Raw genomic sequence first — 23517 nt, forward strand, 5'->3', positions numbered from 1 at the left:
CATCCCCTCCCCCCACTGCACCACACAACCAGCCCAGCCCTTCCCCCCCACCCACTGCATCCCAAAACCAGTCCAACCTGTCTCTGCCTCCCTAACCGGTTCTTCCTCTCACCCATCCCTTCCTCCCACCCCAAGCCGCACCCCCAGCTACCTACTAACCTCATCCCACCTCCTTGACCTGTCCGTCTTCCCTGGACTGACCTATCCCCTCCCTACCTCCCCACCTACACCCTCTCCACCTATCTTCTTTACTCTCCATCTTCGGTCCGCCTCCCCCTCTCTCCCTATTTATTCCAGTTCCCTCCCCCCATCCCCCTCTCTGATGAAGGGTCCAGGCCCGAAACGTCAGCTTTTGTGCTCCTGAGATGCTGCTTGGCCTGCTGTGTTCATCCAGCCTCACATTTTATTATCTTGGAATCTCCAGCATCTGCAGTTCCCATTATCTCTCCCACTTACTTTGTTTGGCATCCTTTATCAACTTACGATTTAATTTCATTGAATCCTCTAGAACTTCTCAGTCATAATGGTTTCAACTTGTTATTACATTGCCAACTTGTTCCGTAGTTTTCTTGTCAAACTATGACCTCTAATGGGTCTCCCTTATAGTTCTTGACAACTACTACTGCAAGATCTCCTCTTCCTGAGATCAGAATTCCTTTTATAAATTTGATATCTTCCTATTCTGTTCATTTCCAGATCAATTTTCAGAATTTGCACGGTTTTCTTGTCTTCCATTGTTTTACCTCACTTCACGGACCATGTATCTTACCTGCTGATCCTCATCCTACACTGTTAGCCAATGTTTGTATTTGCCAGTGGCTTTTTGTTTGTACTGATCCTTACAGACGTAGGAAATGTTAACTCTTGCTTTCTGTCCACAGATGCTGCCAGACTGGCTGAGTTTCTCCAGCATTCTTTATATTTGCCACACGCCCTACAGTTAACTCCCAGATCCTGGCAGATCCTTTCACATGGCCGAGTTCCAAGAGTCTGTGAGGGCTACTGTAGCTTTAAGCTATGCAACTGTTGCAGCTGCTTTTTTGTAATGAAATCCAAACCGAGATAGAGTCCTTATTTGTATTTCACATGGTGCATGATAAAGATAGTATTTTTTTTCCTCTTATAAAGTACAGACTTAACAAACCAATGTCTATTTACTTTGGCTCTCCCAATTGCAATCTATTGAAAAATCTACACAAGAACAAATTTGTTATTGCCTCTGTCTATTCACAACTGAACTGATTACAGCTGCTCGCAACACAGACAGATAAATTAAACAAAAGAATCTTCGAAACAGGTTCCACCCTGAATCCCTATCTCAATGGCAACATGCCTTGTCAGACAGATGGGATGGTCAGACAGAGATGCAATTTAATTCTTTTACCTTCAGCATAGGTCCTTGATTTTGTAAAATAAATGAATGATTTATATTTCTAATAGAGCCTTGCAGTCTGTTCTCCAGAGTGTACAGTTCCATTACAAGTTTATTCATTCTATCAAAATTCTCGCTTTCATTTCTGACCTTGTGAAATAAACCCTGGTTAGTTTTTAACTATGGTTAACTCCAAACTTTTACTTCATGCTTCCTTATTGATTTCTCCATTAGATGATCTCATTCATCTATCACCAATAGTTTAATTATTAAACCTAAAAGTTATATTCTAAAACATATCAATTATCAGTGAAGTAGCCACAATAAGTGTCATGATTGATGCAACTGGCCTGGTCCTGAAGGACATAGCTGCTAGACCGGATCTGCAGTAGATGACAAGGGAACCAAAAAGAGGGAAAATAAAAGGCATGTCCTGTCCCATCTACCTCTCACAGATGCATATAATAGTGTAGGTAGGAGTGATCTCTGCATGCTCATTGTGGAGAGAATGTCCTGTCTTCTCAATGAGGATGCTGTGTATGTGTTGTGTAGCACTACTGTTGTGCTAAGTGAAATAGATTTAAAATATATCCACTGCAGTCAAAACTGGACTCCATGAGGAGTTGTAGGACATAAACAACAGCAGAATTCTTTTCAACCACAGTTTTTAATCTTATGACCTGGCATATATTCTACTCTATTTTCCTACCTAACTGTAGGATCAACCATGGTTTAATGGAGAGTGCAGGAGAGCATGCCTGGAGCAGGAGGAGGCAAACCTAAAAATGAGGTGCCATTTGGTGAGGCTGCATGCAGGACTGCTTTAAGCCAAACGCTGGAAACAACATTCGATAGGCTCAGGCAGTCCCACAATGGATGAACTCAGTGCTCCGCAGTCCTGTACATTGACATCAGTTTAGCTCCTTGATGTTGTACTTAGTCAAATGTTGTAATGATGGTGGTGGACTTAGTAGTTAAACAACTAACCTGAAGAGTAGGGTTCACAAATATCCCCATTGTTAACAACTGGGGAAATCCAGCACATCAGTGCAAAAGCTAAGGCTGAAGAGTTTGCAACAATCTTCAGTAGAATTGCCATATGAAGATCTCTCTCAGCCTCCTTCAGGGGTCTCCAAGCCTCATGGATGTCAGTTTTCAGCCAAATTGAATCTCTCCATGTGAATACTGTGAAGGCTATGGGCGTGACAACATTCTGGCTGTAGTACTGAAGTTGTATGCTGCAGAACAACCCACCCTGTAGCTAAGATGTTCCAGTATAGCTACAAAACAGGGAGGTGCTGATATTGGACAGGGAAGGACAAGATCAAAAGTCACATGACACCAGGTTATGGTATCTGAAATCCCTTTATAGGGTTTATCTGAAGTCACAAGTTTTTGGAGTGTTATTCCTTCACCTGATGAAGGAGCAGTGTTCTGAGAGCTTGTGATTTCAAATAAACCTGTTGGATTATAAACTGGTGTTGTGTGACTTCTGACCTAGTATGGCTGTAGTCATGGCATCAACCTGCCAAATTGCTCAGTTCTGTCCTGTCCATAAATGTAGGACATTATTGACCCAGTCAATTGCTGCCCGTCAACCCATGGTATTAGCAAAGTAATGAAAGCTGTATCAAGCAGCACCTATACAGCAATAACCTGCCCAAGGATGCTTAGTTTGAGTTCAGTTTGTGTCATTACTGCCTTGGTTAAAACATTGACAGAAGAGCTGAGTCTGACTATCCTTGACGTAATGGGAACATGTGACCAACTGTAGCATTAAGGAGCCCAAGCAAAACTGTACCCAGGGTATCCAGAGGAAACATTTCACTGGTTGGCGCCGTACCTTGACACACAAAGGTTTTTGTGGTTGTTGGAGGTCAATCATTTTGGCCCCAGCACGTTGATGCAGGAATTCTTCAGGGAAGGATCAACATGGTTTTGTGAAAGGGAAATGTGAATTTTGTGAAAACAATTTGTTGGAATTTTTTAAAGAAGTGACATACTACGTTGATAGAAGGGTAGTCCATTGATGTACAGAGGCATTTGACAGTGCCACATAATTTGCACAAAGTGGAACTTCATGGTGCAGTAGGTAGTGTATTCATATGGAGAGAGTATTGGATGCTGGCAGAAAACAGAGAGTATGTATAAATTAGTTTTTTTTTTGACTGGCAGGATATGACAAGTAGAGTCCTGCTGGACTCTCAGCTTTTACAGTTCAAGTTAATTTAGATGTGAGATGAATGGTATGTTAGTTAAATTTGTAGATGGCACACAGCTGGTTAGGAAAATAGCTTGTGAAGATGACATAAGGATGTAAACTCATATAAGTTGGGCGGGAGAGAAAAAATGTCTGGCAACTGGGGTATAACATGGAAAGATGTGAAGTTGTCCATTGGAAGTAAGAACAGAGAAGCAGAGTAACATTTAAATCAAGAATGAGTGCAGAATTCCAAAGTGCCACGGGGCCTGGGTGTTCTAATGTATGAGTCAAGAAATGTTTGTATGCAGGTACGGTAAATAATTGAGAAGGCTAATGGGGTATTATCCTTCATTATGAGAATTCAACATAAAAGTAAGGAGGTTGTGCTTCAGCTACATACAGCATTGATAAGAGCTTATCTCGAACACTGTGTAATTTTGGTCTCCTTATTTAAGGAAGGATGTAAACGCATTTGAAGTGGTTCAGAGGAGATTTACTGCATTGAATCCTGGAATGAGGTGGTTACCTTATGAGGAAAAGTGTTTTGCCCATGGCTAATCCACCTAGCCTGCACAATGGGCAATTTACCATGGCCACTCCATCCACCCTGCACATCTTTTGAATGTGCGAGGAAACCGAAGCACCTGGAGAACACCCACACAAATGCTGCGAGAATGTGCAAACTCAGCACAGATGGTTGCTTGCAAGGCAGCAGTGCTAACCACTGAGCCAGCATTCTGTCCAACATAGAAAGGATATTTCCTCTTGTGGGCCAGCCCAGAACTAGGGGACACTGCCACCCTTTTAGGGCAGGAGTGAGATTTTTTCTCTCAAAAGAGTTGTATAACTTGGAAATCGTCTGCCTCAGGAGGTGGTGCAGTTCGGGGCTTTGAATATTTTTAAGTTGGAGATAGATTCCTGAGAGGCAAGAGGTTCAAAAGTTATTAAGGTTAAATGGGAATGTAGAGTATAGAACATAAACAAATGAGCTGTGATATTACCGAATGGTGGAGCGGGCTTGAAGGGCTGACTGACCTACTTCTGCTCCTTGTACATACGTTTTTTTGTATGTAACCTCTTGATTCACTTCACCATTCACCAGCTTAAACCTTCACTGTCTTCCCCACCAGTGCATCGCAGCAACAAGATGCATTGCACTGACCAAGATTTCTTTGGTAGCCCCTTCCAAAACCATGACTGTTGCAATTTGGACTAACAGATACCTCCATGGATCTTGTTGAGGAGCACTCCATCATTCTTTGAGCCCTGGCTGCTTGCATGCTGCTTAGGCTGTGGGTCTCCTGAGGAAGCCAACATGGGATTGATGTAACACAGTGTCATACAGAACAAATGTTGTCTCCCTTCCCTCGCAAAATTAGTGCACTCTGAGAGAACACTTGGATATGAACGTAGAAGGTGTGGTTGGTAAGTTTGCAGATGACACCAAAATTGGTGGTATAGTGGACAGCCAAAATGGTCACCTCAGAGTACAATGGGACCTTGATCGGATGGGCCAGTGGGCATGGAATGGCAGATGAAGTTTAATTTAGATAAACGTGAGGTGCTGCATTTTGGACAGGCAAATCAGGGAAGGACTTATACACTTAATGGTAATTTCCTGAAGAGTGTCACTGCACAAAGAGACCTTGGAGTGCAGATCCGTAGCTCCTTGAAAGTAGAGTTACGGGTAGATAGGATAATGAAGAAGGCATTTGGTATGCTTGCCTTTATTGGTCAGTGCATAGAGTGTAGGAGTTGGAAGGTCATGTTGCAGCTATACAGGACATCGGTTAGACCACTTTTGGAATATTGCTTTCAATTCTGGTCTCCCTGCGATGTTAAGAATGTTGTGAAGTTTGAAAAGGGCCCAGAAAGATTTACAAGAACATTGCCAAGGTTGGAGGGTTTAAACTACATGGAGAGGCTGAATAGCCTGGAGCTACTTTCCCTGGAACGTCAGAGACTGAGGATTGACATTATAGAAGTTTATAAAATAATGAAGGGCATGGATAGGGTGAATAGCCAAGGTCTTTTCCCCAGGGTAGTGGAGTCCAAAACTGGAGGGCACAGGTTTAAGGTGAGAGGGGAAAGATTTAAAAGGGACATAAGGGGAAACTTGTTCATGCAGAGGGTAGTGTGTGTATGGAATGAACTGCCAGAGGAAGTGGTGGAGGCTGGTACAATTACAACATTTAAAAGGCATCTTGATGGCTATTTGAATGGAAGGGTTTTGAAGATGTGGGCCAAATGCTGGTAAATGGGACTAGATTAATTTAGGATATCTGGTTGGCATGGACGAGTTGGACCGAGGGGTCTGTTTCCATACCATACAGCTTTATAATGCTAAACAATCAGCCCTGAGATGCCTCCTGATCCAGTGTCTGAGCTGGGTGCCTGACCATGTGCACAAAGGGTCCCTGCTGCAGCCTTTCAATCATCATAAGCATCCTGCAAGGGTACTGGAGAGGTTTCGTGATGGTCAAGAGGGGTTTCTAAATATCAGATGCCGAAGTCCATGCATAAGGAGCATGTGTGTTTGGTGCCTGTGGATCATCTCATGAAGTGCGACATGGAGCTGTGTCACAACCAGTGGTGAGCTGACGTCATCACGTACCTGCTTTGACTTCCATGCTGAGATTTCTTGAAGTCTTGCTTATTTGATATATTTGCTAAGGTAGGAAGGTGAATATTAATGAAGCTTCCTCTTTAGGCTATAAACAGCCCTGGTATACCTGAGCTACCTCTGGATAAACCAGATGTGCACTGGGACCTTCAAAAAGTGATAAAGCCCTTTATTGCAAATGCAGTGGTACTGCTGTTTGTTTCAGGTGTGGCTACTGTGCGCTGATGTTATTGCTCTCTCATAGTTTGTGCTCCTAATGATCGATTGATTGTTATCTGAAGGCTTAGACTATATAGTGCCTGAGTGGGTGGGATATTGAGATACAAGAGTATTGGTCATCAATAATAAATTGCACAATGAATTTGGTTTAATACTTGATGATGTCCCTATGAAAAATGTGTTTTTATAATCTAATGAGATTATATTACCCACCGTAGATCACAGAAACTGTTCTATTTCCTATCTGGCTCTGTTGCAGGCTCTCTGAGGATGAAATTCACCTTGAGTAGTAGTGCACAATGGGTGTCTCTTTTACATTATATTTTATTGACTTCACATTTTGCTGTCACCCATGAATTGCACAGTCCAAGGCAAATTTCATCTACTCTGTTCTGATCATATGCCTGTTATTCCCTGCTGCACTCTTTTCTTGTTAGTCCTCTTTCCATCTTTCTCTTCAATTCTTTTGCAATTCTTCCCTCCCCTTAACATTTCTCTGTGTCTTCTTTATTGCTATGGATGGAAGAGCTTAACGAGATAATTCAGAAGGAAGAATTTGGGGGTGGCCTCAAGGATAGAGATGCATCCTGCCAAGAATGGGAATAAGGGAAAAAATAAAAGGAAGAGACTGAAAGACATGAGTGTTTATATCAGAGGCAGTAAAAAGGGAATTTGAAGTTGGTTGTTCAAATTAAGATGTACCTGAGTGAAAGGATCTAGTAATAGTGCTTTCGACCAGTTGGTGACACCAGCTGTGGCTGGTGTGTGGTGCAGTTTAGGGTTGATGGGAAAATTGAGGCCCTTGTAAGTATTTTTCAGTGGTTAATTTGGGACAGTGGTTGTGGAGACATGTAGCCAGTGTGGAGCAGGAATGTGAACCAATTGTTGAATAGATTTATTACCATGGAAGTATTGTGGTGTATGAAAGGCCAATTCTAAGCAGTTTGAAGTTTGAAACCAAGCTATAAACTATTAGGAGAGAAATTTCTATTCATCAATGAAACTCCGAGTTAAATTCACTTTGTTTATAAACTGTACCTGCAACAGTTTGTTTGTTTTGCAGATCTTCACAGTCTTTCCTCCTTTCGACAATGTGTAGAATGTTGAAAGGACTGTAGATTGAATCACTAACAATTGAACCATAGTGTGAATAGTCCATTCATGGTTTACAAGTCATGGAGTGGGTCTTGAACCCAAGTGCCTTACCAACTGAACAACAAGACGTTACATTGACATTTGTTTTCAGAGTTGGTGGCATTTGTGTGATTTCTAATCCAGTAAAGACATATGTTTGAATTCATGTTCTTAAATTTTAATCATTTAATTTTGCAGATTCAGGAATATTTCACAGGCTTTAATCTCCTTGAGTTTTACCTGTTGTTACCTCTTCTTCTTTACATGAGATTTTTTGCTTAGAAAATTGAGGAAAGTATATTTAACTAATCATTGGATAGATCTACCTATGGCAATAACAGGCTCAATGGACAAATAGATTTTTCACATTCCATTTGCATTTGAATAAATGTCATATTCCCAATAGTGCTTATCATTGTGCATTGATAAATATGAAAAATGCTTTTGTTCAGCGTGGAGAAAATGTCAGATGAAGTCAAGGTTTACTTTTAATCTTAAACAGTGGTGTTTTTGTATTTAGAGGTGTTAAACATTGTAATAAAACAATTCAGCAATCTTCAGAACATTAGGTTTCCTAAGAACGTTTCATGGATTCTTCCATGTTACATATGTATGCTTATCATTGGGTGATTTTTGAAGAAAACATCAGAAGTATTAACATTTCTTGGAGTTGTTTAGCTCAGTTGGCTGGATGGCTGGTGAGTGATGCCAATAGCATGGTTCAATTCCCACCTTGGATAAGGTCAGCATAAAAGACTCTCGTTCTCAAAGTATTACCTCACCTGAAGCAGGCTAAACTACCATCAGTCGGTTTCTCTCTCTTTAATGAGAAGAACAGCCCTAGAGTTTGGCAAGACTATACTGACCTTATCTTTTATTAAGTGGTCATTCATCCTCTAGAAATCCTATTGGTTCAGACAGTGCTCTTTTGTGACAGGAACCATAAATTCTGCCTGTTCTTCCATTGGGGATCATTCAAGACTTATTAAGAAAAGAAACTCTATTTGATCTTCCTTTCCTTATCCAACATGGCCCCCTCCCACCACCTTCCACTGCTGTTGACACTTCTTCCATTCAGTGCTATCGAAATCAGTCCCAGCATGTTCATGGTACACCCTGGTGAAGTCAGTTAATTTAGTACAGACCTGACATTAAACCTCAAATACTTTAGAGTTATGAAAACACAGCACTATTTATTATAAGTAGATAATTTACTTATTGAGCTGTCTTGTAGAGAAAACTGATGAGTGAATTTTCTGTTTTAAATAATATTGAGGTTTTATTCTATGTTGCCATCCCTAACAATTATGAGCACATCTTTTGTTAATTCATCACATACTGGAACCAGAAGTTGAAATATATTTGCACTCAGCTTTGTTGTACATTGATCGCCATTACTTTTTTTCTTTGCAGACTTTATTTGCTGTCAATAAAACATCAGTCATTGCAGAAGTAGCTGATCCTTGTGTAGTGTATGTGGTTCGAATACGTTGTTCTAGATTTGAAGGACCTGGATACCACAGTGAATGGAGCAGTTTAGTGAACACCAACTTCGCAGATATCCAGGGTAATCTCTTAGCATGATCATCGTGACAGTAGCTACTAAAATTCTCATATAATTCCGAGTTGTTGATGAACAAGTTCAGATTGTATGCGATGGTTCTAAACTGTGTTTTTAAACAGTGTTTTCCACAAGTAACAAAGTAATGTTTATTGTTACTGCACATTTTATTAGCTGCATTTTTATTTTCCTTCTTCCTCTTTGTTTTCCCACTTTCCTTGGGTCCAATTACACAGGTTTTGCAAACCCTGGAATGACTTACCCAGTGTCTATCATTTATGTGGGTCCTCAAACATTTGAGTGTTCAGATAAAGCCCAATCAGGACGAAAACCTTGTTCTCACTCAATATTCTTATGCATTTTCCAACAGGCGTCTCTGGAGCAATAATAGGAACCCTATCTAGTATTCTCCTCTTTGACTTAGCTTAATTTTCTAACCACACTGTTAACTGGGATCAATTAACAGCGCAGTTCAGCCTAGGCCAGTTACTGACCACAACACTTTTTGGCAGGTTATCCACTGAGTCATGAGCCTCAATTTCTGTATTATAATTAACATTATAAAGTCCACGAATGTAATTACTGTAGATGTTCTGTGATGGAATAAAAGATTTCAACGTAACCAAATGTAAACATTTTCCATTTGTGGAGCAGTCAGTGCATGCATACAACATGACTGCTGTTATTACAGCCAAAATTACCACCTGCAAATTTACCATCCTATTCAGTTAGAAATGATTCATTGTAAAGCCAAAGTATCAATTGATGATGCTAGTTGCTTTTCAAATAGGCCATCAAATTGAGTCATTTCCCAATGTATTAACTTTTCCAGCACTCTGTAACTCTGCTGATACCTTACCATCAATTAATTTCAAACATCTCTGCTTTTTTAAAAATTACTATATTGAGGGGAGGTATTTATATATTTACTTCACATATGGTGACTTTTTTTAGTCAGTGTGTTTCAGCCCTGGCTTGAAGAAAAGTCATAAAAAAATTTGTTTTCAGGGTACTCTTGAAACAATTATGACTTTTTAAAATGCAACGGTGAGCTGTTGCAGAAATAGGCAACAATTTTGTACTTTGGTATGTTCATGTGGGCAGTAATCTTTACTCCGTGCCTGGCATACATTGTATCTTAGATAAGAATGCATTATCTCAGTACTGTATATCACAAAATAGATCATTTTGCAGCACTGCCATTTACCTCTTGACCACAAAAGTGTTTTGTCTTTCATATTCTTGCATGAAAGACATGTAGAATAGATGGAGAAATCACTCATATGAATTATCTGAGCTGGTAATACATTAGAGAAATGTATAGATTTACTGTGGCCTCTTGTTCGTAGTCAAAATATCTGTTCAACTGAATTGCATTTGGAGAATACAGCACTGCATCAGTAATGCACCTGAAACATGAGTCAATCTTTCTTTTTAGTTTCTGATCCATCAGCATTTCAGCTTTTATTATATGTTCTTTTTCCATCTTTTTTCAGTTCTGCACAAATAAGTTTCCACATTCAACATCGCCATATTTCACAACATATTTTGTGAATTACTTGACACTCCTGAAGACTTTAAAATCAAAGTGCTATTTTAATATTTTCTCCTTTAGTACCAACAACAGGGCCCGATTTTTGGAGACTTATAGACAGGGATCCTTTGACTAAAGAGATACATATCACACTAGAATGGAAGGTAAGAAGAAATATCACTGATCAACAAAGTATGGTATTGAAATGAATTGAGGTGTTAACACACAGTGTCATTGCCTGATGGCATGTTAATTCAGTGGGCTAATCCATGGTAACCTCAGAAATTTAGAAAAATTAGGCAACAGTGACCATTGGACAACATTTGGATTCTATCTCATTCTTGTCTCAGTATAGCCTTGGAAGAGGCCCGGCTTCTGACCCTAACCTACCTATTGCTTTGTCTTGGATGCCTGAAAGGAACTGGTAAGGAAGTAGCAAAAGTCCATAATGAACTCCATATGTTGAAATAGATTTAAGCTCACTTGTAAGTTGTGTGTTTTGACTCCCTCTTTAAAATGCAAACTTTCTATTCTGACCCGACCCCACCAGCCAAGACATTTTTCCATCCCCACCCTTGTCTGCTTTCCGGAGAGACCACTCTCTCCGTGACTCCCTTGTTCGCTCCACACTGCCCTCCAACCCCACCACACCCGGCACCTTCCCCTGCAACCGCAGGAAATGCTACACTTGCCCCCACACCTCCTCCCTCACCCCTATCCCAGGCCCCAAGATAACTTTCCACATTAAGCAGAGGTTCACCTGCACATCTGCCAATGTGGTATACTGTATCCATTGTACCCAGTATGGCCTCCTCTACATTGGGGAAACCAAGCGGAGGCTTGGGGACCGCTTTGCAGAACACCTCTGCTCGGTTCGCAATAAACAACTGCACCTCCCAGTCGCGAACCATTTCAACTCCCCCTCCCATCCTTTAGACGACATGTCCATTATGGGCCTCCTGCAGTGCCACAATGATGCCACCCGAAGGTTGCAGGAACAGCAACTCATATTCCGCTTGTGAACCCTGCAGCCCAATGGTATCAATGTGGACTTCACCAGCTTCAAAATCTCTGCTTCCCCCACCGCATCCCAAAACCAGCCCAGTTTGCCCCCTCCCCCCACTGCACAACACAAGCAGCCCAGCTCTTCCCCTCCCCCCACTGCCTCCCAAAACCAGCCCAGCCTGTCTCTGCCTCCCTAACCTGTTCTTCCTCTCACCCATCCCCTCCTCCCACCCCAAGCCGCACCTCCATTTCCTACCTACTAACCTCATCCCACCTCCTTGACCTGCCTGTCTTCCCTGGACTGACCTATCCCCTCCCTACCTCCCCACCTATACTCTCCTTTCCACCCATCTTCTTTTCTCTCCATCTTCGGTCCGCCTCCCCCTCTGTCCCTATTTATTCCAGAACCCTCTCCTCATCCCCCTCTCTGATGAAGGGTCTGGGCCCGAAACATCAGCTTTTGTGCTCCTGAGATGCTGCTTGGCTTGCTGTGTTCATCCAGCTTCACACTTTATTATCTTTCTATTCTGACAATTGCTTATGCTTTACATAATCTCATGTGTACTTTATTAAAGACAACCAGTCATATTTCAAAATGGTGTTATTGGCAACTTCATTGGAGACCTTAACTTTGTCATAGGAATATGTGTGGGCTACTAAGCCCTTTGTATTTGCTCTGCCATTCAATAAGATCACTGTTAATTTGGTTGTGGTCTCAGCTTCAGTTTGCTGCCTGGACCATAAAACCCTTTTTCTGAAGAAGGATCTAGGCCCGAAACGTCAGCTTTCTGGCTCCTATGATGCTGCTTGGCCTGCTGTGTTCCTCCAGCTCTACACCTTTTTATCTCAGATTCTCCAACATCTGCAATTCCTACTATCTCTACTTGTAAAACCCTTCACTTCCCAATGTATAAAAACTAAACTCAGCCTTGAATAACTGTAGAGACCCAGCCTCCACTCTCTCCCAGGAAAGAGAATCCCACACTTTAATGATCCTCTGAGAAAGAAAATTAACTTCTCTTCATCTTTGTCCTAAAAGGGGGACATCTTGGTCTTAAACATGGTCCCTACTTTTATTCTCCCCATAAGTGGAAGCATCCTTCAAGTAACCATCTTATCCAGTTCCTTCGAGATCTTATTTGTTTCAATAAAATCATCTCCCATTCTGCTATGCTTAATGTTTAAAAGCCTAACCTGTTCAACCTTTCTTTAAGATAAGCTTTTTCTCCTCATGAATGAGTCAATGAATCTTCTGTAATGTAATTATATATTTCAAATAAGTAAACCAATACTGTACATAGCGCTCCAGATGTGAGCTCATGAATGTCCCCTACAGCTCCAGTAAAAAGTTCCTGCTTTTACATTCCATTCATCTTGCAATAAATAAGAACATCCATTGGACTTCTAGAATTACAGTACCTGCATACGAACTATGTTATTTATATACCAGGACACCGAGATCCCTCTGTACCACCAAGTCCCGCAACCTTTCCCCATTTAAATAGAACAGTGCTTTTCTAGTCACCCTTCAAAATGGACAAGTTCACATTTACCCACTTTATATTCCATCGATTGAATGTTTGCCCACTCAATTCCCTTTGTAAACAGTTAGAACATAGAGCAGTACAGCACAGTACAGGCCCTTCAGCCCACGATGTTGTGCTGAACTTTTACCCTAAACCTAAGGTCTATCTAACCTCCATCCCTACCTTATACTATTATCCATATGCCTATCTAATAGCCGCTAAAATGCCAACTCCACCACCCTCTCCGGGAATGCATTCCACGCCCTGGCCACTCTCTGAGTAAAGAACCTACTGCTGACATCTCCTCTGTATTTATCTCCACTCTAAGACAATGCCCCCTCACAATAGTTACATCCACCCTAGGAAAAAGTCTCTGGCTATCTACTCTATCGATCCCTGTGATCATTTTGTACACCCTCTATCAAGTCACCTGTCATCCTTCGTCATTCTAAAGAGAAAAGACCGAGCTCTCTTAACCGTTCCTCGTAAGACCTTCCCTCCATTCCAGGCAACATCCTGGTAAATCTCCTCTGCACTATTGCCAATGCTTCCACATCTTTCCTGTAATGAGGTGACCAGAACTGGACACAATACTCCAGATGTGGCCGAACCAGGCTTTTGTATAGCTGGAGCATAACTTCAAGGCTCTTGAACTCGGTCCCTCTACTAATGAAAGCGAACATACCATACACGTTCTTAACAACTCTATCCACCTGGGTGGCAGCTTTCAGAGAACTGTGAACATGAACCCCAAGATTCTTCTGCTCCTCCACACTGCAAAGAATCTTTCCATTAACCCCGTATTCAGCTTTCAAGTTTGTCCTTCCAGAATGAATCACCTCACACTTTTCAGGGTTAAACTCCAACTGCCAATTCTCAGCCCGGCTCTGCATCCTATCAATGTCCCTTTGTAACCTAGAACAGTCCTCTGCACTGTCCACAACGTAACCCACCTTTGTATCATCCACGAACTTGCTGATCCATCCTTCCACTCCTTCATCTAAATCATTTACAAAAATCACAAATAGAAGAGGACCCAGAACAGATCCTTGTGGTACACCACTCATAACTGAGCACCATGTTGAATATTTTCTGTCCACTACCACCTTTTGTCTTCTAAGGGTCAGCCAATTTTGAATCCAATCTGCCACATTTTCCCCTATCCCTTACCTCCTTATCTTCTGCATGAGCCTACCATGGGGAGCCTTATCAAACGCCTTACTTAAATCCATGTATACCACATCTACTGCTGTACCTACATCCACATGTTTGGTCACCTCTTCAAAGAATTTAATAAGGTTTGCGCGGCATGATCTACCCCTCACAAATCCATGCTGGCTATCACAAATCAAACTGTGCCTTTCCAAGTGATCATAAATCCTATCTCTGAGCCCTTTCCAATAATTTGCCCACCACTGTCGTAAGCCTGTAATTCCTGGGGTTATCCCTATTCACTTTTTTGAATAAGGAAATGACGTTTGCCTCTCTCCAATCCTCCAGCACTATACCCGTGGACAGTGAGGACAAAAAGATCATCGTCAAAGGCCCTGCAATCTCTTCCCTCGCTTCCCATAGAATCCTTGGATAAATTCCATCAGGCCCGGGGGACTTATCTATCTTCAACTTGCTCAAAATTCCTAGTACATCTTCCTTACTAACATCGTCTTCCTCTAGCCTAGCATTCTGTTTCACACTGTCCTCCTCTACAACTAGGCTCCTCTCAGTTGTGAATACCGAAGAAAAATATTCATCAAGGACCTCTCCTATCTCTTTAGACTCAGTGCAGAAATTCCCTTTACAATCCTTGATCATCCCTACCCTTTCTCTGGTCATTCTCTTATTCCTCACGTGCGTGTAAAAAGCCTTGGAGTTTTCCTTGATCCTGTTTTCCAAGGTTTTCTCATGTTCCCTTATAGCTCTCCTAAGCCCTTTCTTCAGCTCCTTCCTGGATAACTTGTATCCCTCTAGAAACTTTTCCGATCCTTGTTTCCTAAACCTTACATAAGCATCCTTCTTCCTTTTGACAACTTACTTTCTGAACTACCCTGGTGATATCAGAAAATTTATCTACCATATGTTAGGTACCCTCATTAACATCATTGATATACATCTCATATAAATCCCGTGCTTCCTCTGATCTTCTGTTGAAGTCAACCACTCAGGAAAAACCTTAGGGAAGTTCATGGTACCAGCCTTTATGATAGCCAGCAGATGCATTTGTCATGCTGAGTAATGGAAAATGTAAAAAGGCAGTTTTCTTGTTTAGTTACAAGTTTTTTAACCGAATTGAGCAGATAACCCAAATTAATTTTCACAGTGGTTTGATAATAGTGACCTTGCAAACAATGGAACTGGGACTTGAACCTTTTGCCAAGTGAAAAGCTGAATTTCTTACACTGTTAGGTTAATATATTGGGCCAAATTTTCCATTATTTGGTTTATCTGAAACCAGTAAAGATAAATGTTGGATCCTAGTGGAAGTGCTGTCACACAAACCCACATGGGAATTCCCTAGTATGTTTAAACTTCCATTGGACAATTTCTCTGCTCCCTAGGGCCCTATGCAAGGCCTCCAACTCTTGAATTATGACTGGAGACCTGGTACAGTCACCATGGTACTTAACTGAATAGTTACCCAAGATATGTTTTGATGGATTAAAACCTCGTTATTTTTATTTGTATAACTCCATAATCAATTTTCTGATTAGATACATGAGTTCTCATGTCCTGCAATAGTCATCATCACTGCTGCACAGAAAATCTGAGCTATTGTAACACTTGTAATTAGTTTCAAACACAAACAAAATAATTTTAAAATCAGATTTACGAAACATTTGACATGAATATTGTAGAATTTTCAAGAAAATTCAACTGGTGCCAACATAGTACGTTCCACTCTATATGATAGTAAAAGTTTTAATATTTACAATACACATTTGGCATCAGGTCAAGGCCAAAACATTTCAAATCAGTAATTACAGCAATAATACAAGATTGATCTCTATGCATCATATTTCACTCTGACGTGCCTTAATATATTTTCAATACTCTTGATTTACGACATACATTCTTTGTGAAGTGCACAGCCCAAGGGATGTTAACATTTCCAGCTCCTTGATGAACTAAGGATGAAAGTCCTTAGTAGTGTTCTCTTCTGCTGCACCCCTGCTGCTGCTGCCCTGATCTATAGTGTGTCTCTCAGCATGCTGCCCTAGACCTTGGAACGTACCAGAGTACAACAGTTGGTTAAGGATAATTTCTTGTATTTGAAGAGCAGGAAACTTCTGGGCAGACCACAGGGCATCTTTCACCAAGTGATGGTTCTCAGGTACAGCTGATGTTTGTTTTAATGTGTGTCTCTGGAATCAGCCCACAGAACAAAGAACTAGGTAGTTTCATTGACTGCAGTGAAGAGCTAACTTTGCTGGAATGTACTGCCTGCAATTGTGGTGAGCGTCATTTCACTTGTGGCATTCAAGCAGGCATTAGATGATTATTTAAATTGAAACAATGTCCAAGGATATGGGTAAAATGTAAGCGAATGCCATTAGGTCATGATACTCATTTGGAGAGCAGTTGCACACAGTATGGGCAGACTGGTGTCCTGTATTGTTACATTTCAGTGATTCTGCAATAGAAAGTCATCAAATGTGCAAGTGCAACACTGCACTTCTCAATCACAATAGCTTCAATGTTCTCAGAGATAATGGGAACTGCAGATGCTGGAGAATCTGAGACAACAAAGTGTGGGGCTAGATGAATGCAGCAGGCCAAGCAGCATCTTAGGAGCACAAAAGCTGACGTTTCAGGCCTAGACCCTTCATCAGAAATGGGGGATGGGGAGATGATTCTGAAATAAATAGGGAGAGAGGGGGAGGCGGACTGAAGATGGGTAGAGGAGAAGATAGGTGGTGAGGAGAGTGTGGGTGGGGCGGTGGGGAGGGGATAGGTCAGTCCGGGGAGGACGGACAGGCCTCTTCCAGGATGCCTAACCTGAAGAAGTTACCCTCCTCCCTCCGGACCAACGTCAGGGGATCTCTCTCCCACTGCAGCTCTCCTGTTCTACCAATTAACCTCATCGCGCCCCCTTGACCTATCCGTCCTTCCTGGACTGACCTATCCCCTCCCTACCTCCCCACCTATACTCTCCTCTCCACCTATCTTCTCCTCTATCCATCTTTGGTCCACCTCCCCCTTTCTCACTATCCCCCTTTTCTGATGAAGGGTCTAGGCCCGAAACGTTAGCTTTTGTGCTCCTAAGATGCTGCTGGGCCTGCTGTGTTCATTCAGCTTCAATGTTCTGCCTGGTAAGATGCAAAACTGAAGAGCAGGCATATTTTTGGAGCATTATATTTTGGCAATCAGATTAAAATTTGAGCATTAAAATGAGAAATTGTTTTCTAAATCAACCTAACCAAATGTTTAATGAGTTTTCAATACTGATTTTGGAAAATATACCTTTCAAATGTGGTGTGTTCTGGCTGTTGTGAAGAAATTCTGATGGCTTCATGATAAAATTTATAGTTCAAGCTCAGGCACTATGAATTAATATTGCATGACAGCACTTAGTTAATGAGATTTGGTTTAGTGTCTGGTGCTATGTTAATTGTTAACATCTCTAAAGTAGGATGTTTCATTCTAAAGAATCTGACAGGGGAGTTTCAATGCATTTTTAAGTTAGATGTCTCCAATACCCATTTTTAAAATAAGTAATAAAAACAGCATATTTACATTTATGAGACAGCAATATGATGATGAAACACCAGTATGAAAAATAGATAAATAGTGTAAATTTATTTGAAATTAAAAATACAGTACTATCTAGATTGCCATAGTCAAGTAAGCACTCATGCATTTTGAAATGGAAGTTTGCTTGTCTTTAATTTAATTTCAAAGGATGTGCCAACTTAATAGACTACTAGCTAATTAAATAAGTATTATAATTACAAATGGTCAGAATAAAAAATGAATTTGAAATCTTTTTGACAACAAATGAAAATATTTTTTTTTCAATGCAGCCTCTGACAAAAGATGAAGCCTTATGTAGTGTGAAAGGCTATATGTTGAAATATGAATCAACAGAAAACAATACCTGGCTGGAACATGTTGAAAATGTTACAAGTTACAGCTTTCTTCTCAACAATGACATTAGAAGGGTATCAGTGATCGCTTTCAATTCCATTGGTTCTTCTAGAAAGAATTTTAAACTAAATTTCCCAGAGGACAACAGCAAAGGTTAGTTAAATGGACTAAAGTCTCAGAGATGACCATAATTTTTCTTGCATAGCACAGTAAGAGGTCTAAGTGAGATTCCATTAAGAAATAATTAGATTTTAACGTATATTGATAACTTAAATAATTAGGTAAAATGAACATGTATTCATTGTTATTTTCATTTGTAACTTTTAAAAAAACTTTGATCACAGCAGTACAGATTCTTCGATCTCTTCATGCCTCCCTGATCAACAACAGTTGTGTGATTGTTTCTTGGAGCCTGTTCCCTATGAATCCCGAACTGACATCTTTTGTGATAGAATGGAAAAGCCTCCCACCTAGTGATGGGCAGAAGGTGAAGTGGATGAGAGCTGCTACAAACATCACAATGGCATATATTTTTGGTAGGTTTAGTTTTGTAATTTAATAAAAATACTTGCAATTTATCCTACTTTCAGCCTGCCAAAAATGCAGTTGATAGAATCGCACTGTTTCTCTTTCATATGGAATTGAAAAGTAGATCATTTCCACAGTCAGCTTTTTTTTCACGTTTATTTCTTAAAGAAAGTTTTTTCATTGCAATCTGCTTAAGAGCAAATAAAATAAGTATTTTCACTTGAATAAGTGATGAGCAACACACTCGATAAATGTGTACATTTTTATTTTTAAGCTCTGTTATGGAGGGTGTTTCATTACCAAAGTCTGGTTAAATGAAACTCAAGCAAAACATAAAGGGAGCATTTCATAAAATATCCCCCGTTTCAAAATAGAGATATATGGTGGAAACAACAGCATTCTTCACACAATATCAATAGCACCGCCAACAGTAATTTAAAATTTATGTCTTGGTAGAATTGGACTAAATACAGAAGATATAAAACCCAGGGATCTGGGTTCAATTCCTCCCTCAGGTGTTTGTCTTCATGGAGTTTGCACATTTTCCCTGTGTCTGCATGGGTGCTCTGGTTTATTCCCAGAGTCCAAAGAATTTGCAGGTTAGGTGGATTGGCCATGCTAAATTGCCCAGAGTGTCCAGGGGCATGCAGCTCAGAAAGATTAGCCATGGGAAATGCAGGGTTAGGGTTGGGGTTTGGTCTGGGTAGGGTTTTCTTGGGAAGGATGGTGTGGAATCCATGAGCTGAAAGGCCTGCCTCCACGCTATCATGATGCTGTGAATAAATTTTGGCAGTATACCAGTATGGATAGGTAAATGTTTAATATACTGGATGAGGTGCCTATCAAGTGGCTTGTTTTGATCTGGATAGTGTTACATTTCTGTAGTGTCACTGAAATTGCCATTGTGCATACAAATGGAGAGTATTCCATTAGATCCTTTAGTTATGTTTTGTAGGTAGAGAGCTATTTTTGGGGATTGAGAAAGTGAATCAGTCACAATAGAACACCCAGCCTTTGATTCGCTCTTGTAAAAACAAAATGCTGCAGATTCTGGAAATCTGAAACAAACACAGACTACGCTGGTGAAACTCAGCAGGTCTGGTAGCAACAGAAATATAGTTAATATTTTGAGTCTGGTGTGACTCTTCTACAGGACTGAAAGGTGTTGAAAAAGGGTTCTTTTTATACTTTTGACAGAGGTAGATGGCGAGTAAGAGAGCAGATGGTATAATGGCAGACCGTGCCTCTGTCAAAGGTATAAAAATGTACCTATTTTCCAATACCTTTAAGTTCTGAAGAACCCATTCCAGATTCAAAATGTTAACTCTGTTTCTCTCCACAGATGATGCTAGAACTTCTGAGTTTCTCCAGCTTTCACTGTGTTTGTTTTAACCTGCTGTTATAGTTGAATTTATGTGACTGATCAAATTAATTTCTGGTCTCTGCTGGCCTTCAGGATGTTGATAATGCCATTGAGTGTCGGGGGAAATGATTTTACTTCCTTGTTGATAATGGCCAATGTCTGGCATTTGTGGAGTGAAAGCACTTGTCACTTATCACCCTTTCAAATTCATCTATATCCTGTCAATTGTGCTGCCTGAAATTAGTCAAGATATTCCTCTTGAGGCTGGACAAATGTTTTATGAAGATTCACCACAACTTCATTGTTTTTGTACTCTTGTGCCTTTATTTATAATTTCAACAACTTGTGTACACATACTCCAGCCTCTGTGCTTCTGCATTGGCTTTAAAATTATATCCTTTATTTGGTCTTATCCTTTGTCCTAAAATGTATCACTTCAAACTTCTCGATTAAATTTAATTTGTGCCTATTCCTCCAATCTGTCTGCATCCTCTTGAGCTGGATCATCATTCCCGCCACTCAAATTTATTTAGCCTCACTTGGTGAAATTCTGTTTTAATCAGTTTTGAATGTTTTACCTTTAAAAGGTACTCTAACTATTTAGCTATTCGATCACTTTTAAATAGTATGAATTATATCATTTAGGTGGAGATTGTGATGCAGTCTGTGTGAATTAACTTGACTAGTGGTCCAGAAGTCCTAAGGAATATCCTGGGGACATGGACACAAATTGCACTATGTTAGCTGGTTGAATTTAAATTCAATTAATGAGTCAAGAATATAAAAATAAGTTGTCTTGTAAAGGTGACCATAAAACTGTAGTCAATTGTTGTAAAAATCCATCTGGCTCAACAATGCCCTTAAAGGAAGGAAATCTGCTGTCATCACCTGGTCTTGCCTATAAATGACTCCATGAGTTCAAGGAAAATTATGGATGGGCAATAAGTAAGGCAGTAAGTGCTAGAAAAAAAATTGGCTTGTGAAATTCTCATAACTTTTCTATTTTTATTACACTGTTGGGACTGCATAGGGAGCTTTGCACTATATCTGGGTGTTCCTGTGTGACATACTATTGCATAGTGATAGCCAGTCATTACTCAGCAGTAACAGTCTTGATATTGATCAGTACAAAAATTAACCCAAAATAATTGCCCAAGAAAGCATCAAGATGGTAAAGAGCTGAATTTGTGATATCATTTTAAGCCAGTAGAAGAAGTCCAAAACTACCTAAATGCTAAGAATATGAAGAACAAATGCCACAGAAGGGATAATTTAAACTTAGATTGTAAACGTTTACAAAATGATTCTTAGACAAATTATGTCTGTACTAACATTGTTTGCTGACATTGTTAGGTAGTTGATAAGGTACCAAATCAAACAATATAATAGCTTATGGTGTAGGGGGTAACAATTTAGTAGGGATTGTAAATATTATAATTAGCTGGTTTGCCATTGTTGTTACATTTCATGGAAAGGTAATTGACTGTGAATAGCAGAAGATGTTCTGAAGATTTGACATAAATACATTTCTTCTTTCTTATATTGCACAATTTTGACTCACTAGGCTTCTTTGGGTGAGTATCTATTGCCCAACCTTATTATATGGAGTTTCCTCTCACTTTGATTCACACTTATCTGTTTATGCGTCAGTCCTATTTTCCAATTAATGTTGATCCAGCGGTTTTATCCAACTCCTTTAACGTTGTGCTTATTCCACATACCCATTACTGTCAGGAAGAACAAATTTTAAATTTGATGTTGCACTTGACCATATTGTTGTCGTGTTTGTTTCTATCCTTTGGTTTCCGTGATTGCAGTTATGTGATTTTCATTTAAAAGTAACTCATCACATCTCGTTTCCATGACCTGTCTTCTCTGAAAAGCTTCTTCTCTGAACTTATTTTTAAAAATATAAAGACCTCTTCTGACAGACTCAACATCACCACACATTGTTAAATACTTCATGTGTTTTTACTGATGGTGTGCATGATTCCAGAAAACATTTCCTATTCTACCCATCTTGCAGTCATTCCAGTCCAAATTAGGAGAATTTCCTTGTCCCCGTACTCATTGTGGGCTAGGAGGCTTCTTTCTCTTTTTAATATTTTTAATCAATGGTGTTAAGCATCCCTTGGCAACGTTATAGAGTCCCACAGCATGGAAACAGGTCCTTTGACCCAAATGGGTCCATGTCGACCAAAATGTCTATCCACACTAATCCCACTTCCCCAATACAAAAGGAATAGTTACGTATAACCTTCCCAGTAATAACTTTCAGATACTTAAAAACTTCAAAATCTTTAGAGAATATAAAATTTGTGGCTTTTTAATCAGTTATCCTCTGAGAGAAAAATATCTTATTGTATGTATGTCATAGAAATTAAATGTTGTGATACCTGTATTTTGTTGAAACAATACTGCTTCAAGTTTATCATTGTTCTCTTATAGACCATTTTTCTCCATCTCGACAGTACCAACTGACAGTATATCCAATTTTGTCTGAAGGGGAAGGACAGCCAACCAGTTTTTATTTGAAAATCAACGGTAAGTATGTTAGTGAAAAAGTTTCCTGTTTTCTAATGCACAATATTTAATTGATAGCAAATTCTTGCCCAGGTCAGGACAAAGGCAAAGTGGTGGTAGTGGATGCGATTCTGTAATGAATTATTACTTAAATGAACAGTATTTCAGGAACATTAAACAGAAAAATATACTTATGACTTCTTTGTCAGTCAAGTGTCAAAAGGAATTCAACAGCTAAGGTTCAGGTTTTAACTAATATCGTTATTTGGTAGGACAAGCAAAACATGAAGTTAGGGAATCGGATGGTTGTCTGACTTTCACTTCTCTTAATACTTTCCATTAATCTGTCCCATCTCTCTCACATTACAATCTTCAAATTCACACTATTATAGGAACATAACTGTTAAACCAATCTAACCTTCATTTCAATTATAAAAGTTGATACATATCCAACGTCAAGTTGCATCCTGAGAGAGATGTGCACTGTTTTGGATATTCTCCTTCCAGATTCTTACTCCCTTGGCATACTTTGGTCTGTCAGCCTCTCAACTGTTACATTTTAGCAAACAACTTCTGAATAAACCCAGGCTTCTTCAACGCAATAGAAGAAGTGTGTTTGAAGTGAAGGTGCTATAAAGTGCAGAAATTCTTTATTGGTGGGTAAAATTGCCAGCATTTAGTAAGGCCGATGGCCGAGAGACTTTATAGGCTGCCATGTCTGCAAGGTTTTCCACAGAAGAAGAAATGGTTGGGGGGGGGGGTGGTGTGGTGGTGGTAAAGTGCAAGGTGGAACAAATTTTGGGACAAACGTTTCAATCTCCCTACCCCCAACTTCTTGTCTATC

General features: G+C 40.1%; 1 protein-coding gene across 2 annotated transcripts in view; it reads left to right on the forward strand.

Annotated features, from left to right (window-relative positions):
- Nucleotides 1-23517, forward strand: part of lepr (leptin receptor) — a 132355-nt gene that overhangs the window by 71666 nt on the left and 37172 nt on the right. For both annotated transcript variants that reach the window (XM_048539680.2, XM_048539679.2), the window contains exons 12-16: nucleotides 8965-9118; nucleotides 10728-10810; nucleotides 18196-18412; nucleotides 18604-18795; nucleotides 22599-22694. In XM_048539680.2, the coding sequence (XP_048395637.1) occupies nucleotides 8965-9118; nucleotides 10728-10810; nucleotides 18196-18412; nucleotides 18604-18795; nucleotides 22599-22694 (742 nt within the window). The remainder of the gene's footprint in view (nucleotides 1-8964; nucleotides 9119-10727; nucleotides 10811-18195; nucleotides 18413-18603; nucleotides 18796-22598; nucleotides 22695-23517) is intronic.

Source organism: Stegostoma tigrinum, chromosome 8 (genome assembly GCF_030684315.1).
Source record: "Stegostoma tigrinum isolate sSteTig4 chromosome 8, sSteTig4.hap1, whole genome shotgun sequence".
Lineage (NCBI taxonomy): Eukaryota > Metazoa > Chordata > Chondrichthyes > Orectolobiformes > Stegostomatidae > Stegostoma > Stegostoma tigrinum.